Below are 1,255 nucleotides of genomic sequence, written 5' to 3'. Positions count from 1 at the left end.
TATATATATATATATATATATATATATATATATATTTACCTGGCCATAGCGACCATATCACTGGTATCATCTCTAACAACACTAACATTTCTTTCTGAGGGTTTATATCCAGCTAGGAAAGGGGGCAATATCTGTCTGCATATAACATGTTCTTTTTCTGTTTCTTCTGTTTCTTCTTCGTCAACTGAAACCTCTCTTCTCTGCCCCGCCCCCCCTCGACTCATCAACAGCTCCTCCCATAGTTCGTTGTCTCGGTGCCGCTGCAGCTCAGCCAGAGAACGGCCGGGGGCCCCCCCGGGGGCCCCCCCCTTCAGACTCTTCAGCTTCTCCTCCTTCGCCTGGTGACGCCCGTCGTCCTCCTCGTAGTCCCCCAGCTGCAACCCAGAGCAGTCGTCGCGGTCATACCTGAGGTGTACATACACCATAAACCCTAAACCCTAAAATATAAACCCTGAAATATAAACCATAGCAGATACAGCTTCTTTGTTATTTTTTTGTCCTTCACTGTAGTCTTTGACTAGTGCTGCACTACCTGCTGCTCCTGCTGCTGCTGCTGCTGGTGCTGGTGCTGGTGCTGCTGCTGCTGCTGCTGCTGGCTCACCACATCCTCTGCAGGGCCCTTTCAGCTTCTTCTTCTTCTGTTGAGGGCACCGACGTCGCCAAGCGTCTCTTCTCCCCCTCAAGAGCTAATTCAATTGCTTTCTTTCTCTCTTCCTGTACCTTTGGGTCGACGGGGGGCCCCCACCCTGACTGAGGGGGCCCCTGGGGGGCCCCCTCAGCTTCCTCTGCATCCGCCCAGCCTGTGGCCCGTCGGCGCTTTGGGGGGCCTCCAGGGGCCCCATCTCCATTAGAAACCCCTGCTGCTGCTGCGGGTGCTGCCGATGCTGCTGCTGCTGCTGCTGCTGCTGCTGCTGGTGCTGATGCTGCTTCCTCTGCTGCTGCTGCAAGCTCAGCAGCGCGACGAGTAAGGAACTCCTTGTGCGTCAGCGATGGCTTCATACAAGGCCCAATCTCCTGCTGCTGCTGCTGCTGCTGCTGCTGCCGCCGTTGGCGAGGCCGAAACACAGGGACTGCAAACGCCCCATCGCTGCTGCTGTTGCTGCTGCTGCTGCTGCCGTTGCTGGCAGGCACTAGCAGCCGCCGCTGCTGCTGCTGCTGCTGCTGCTGCTGCTGTGGCCGCGGCTGCGGCTGCGGCTGCTGCGGGAACTGCAGCTCCGGGGTCACTGGTGTCTCCTCCGCCTCCTCTTCATCTATG

The 1,255-nt window shown here is 57.0% G+C and overlaps 1 protein-coding gene across 1 annotated transcript in view; it reads right to left on the bottom strand.

The window, feature by feature from the left end:
* The window catches only part of EMH_0028020 (Probable PRP16-RNA-dependent ATPase, related), a gene marked incomplete at both ends in the record, with an annotated part of 7,976 nt that overhangs the window by 5,861 nt on the left and 860 nt on the right, over positions 1-1,255 (bottom strand). Inside the window, 2 exons of the mRNA XM_013497469.1 lie at positions 40-405; positions 602-1,250. Coding sequence (XP_013352923.1) covers positions 40-405; positions 602-1,250 — 1,015 coding nt within the window. The remainder of the gene's footprint in view (positions 1-39; positions 406-601; positions 1,251-1,255) is intronic.

The sequence above is a fragment of the Eimeria mitis genome, genomic scaffold (assembly GCF_000499745.2).
Source record: "Eimeria mitis Houghton genomic scaffold, Emh_scaff27, whole genome shotgun sequence".
NCBI lineage: Eukaryota > Apicomplexa > Conoidasida > Eucoccidiorida > Eimeriidae > Eimeria > Eimeria mitis.
This window is presented reverse-complemented; position numbering and strand designations above follow the sequence as displayed.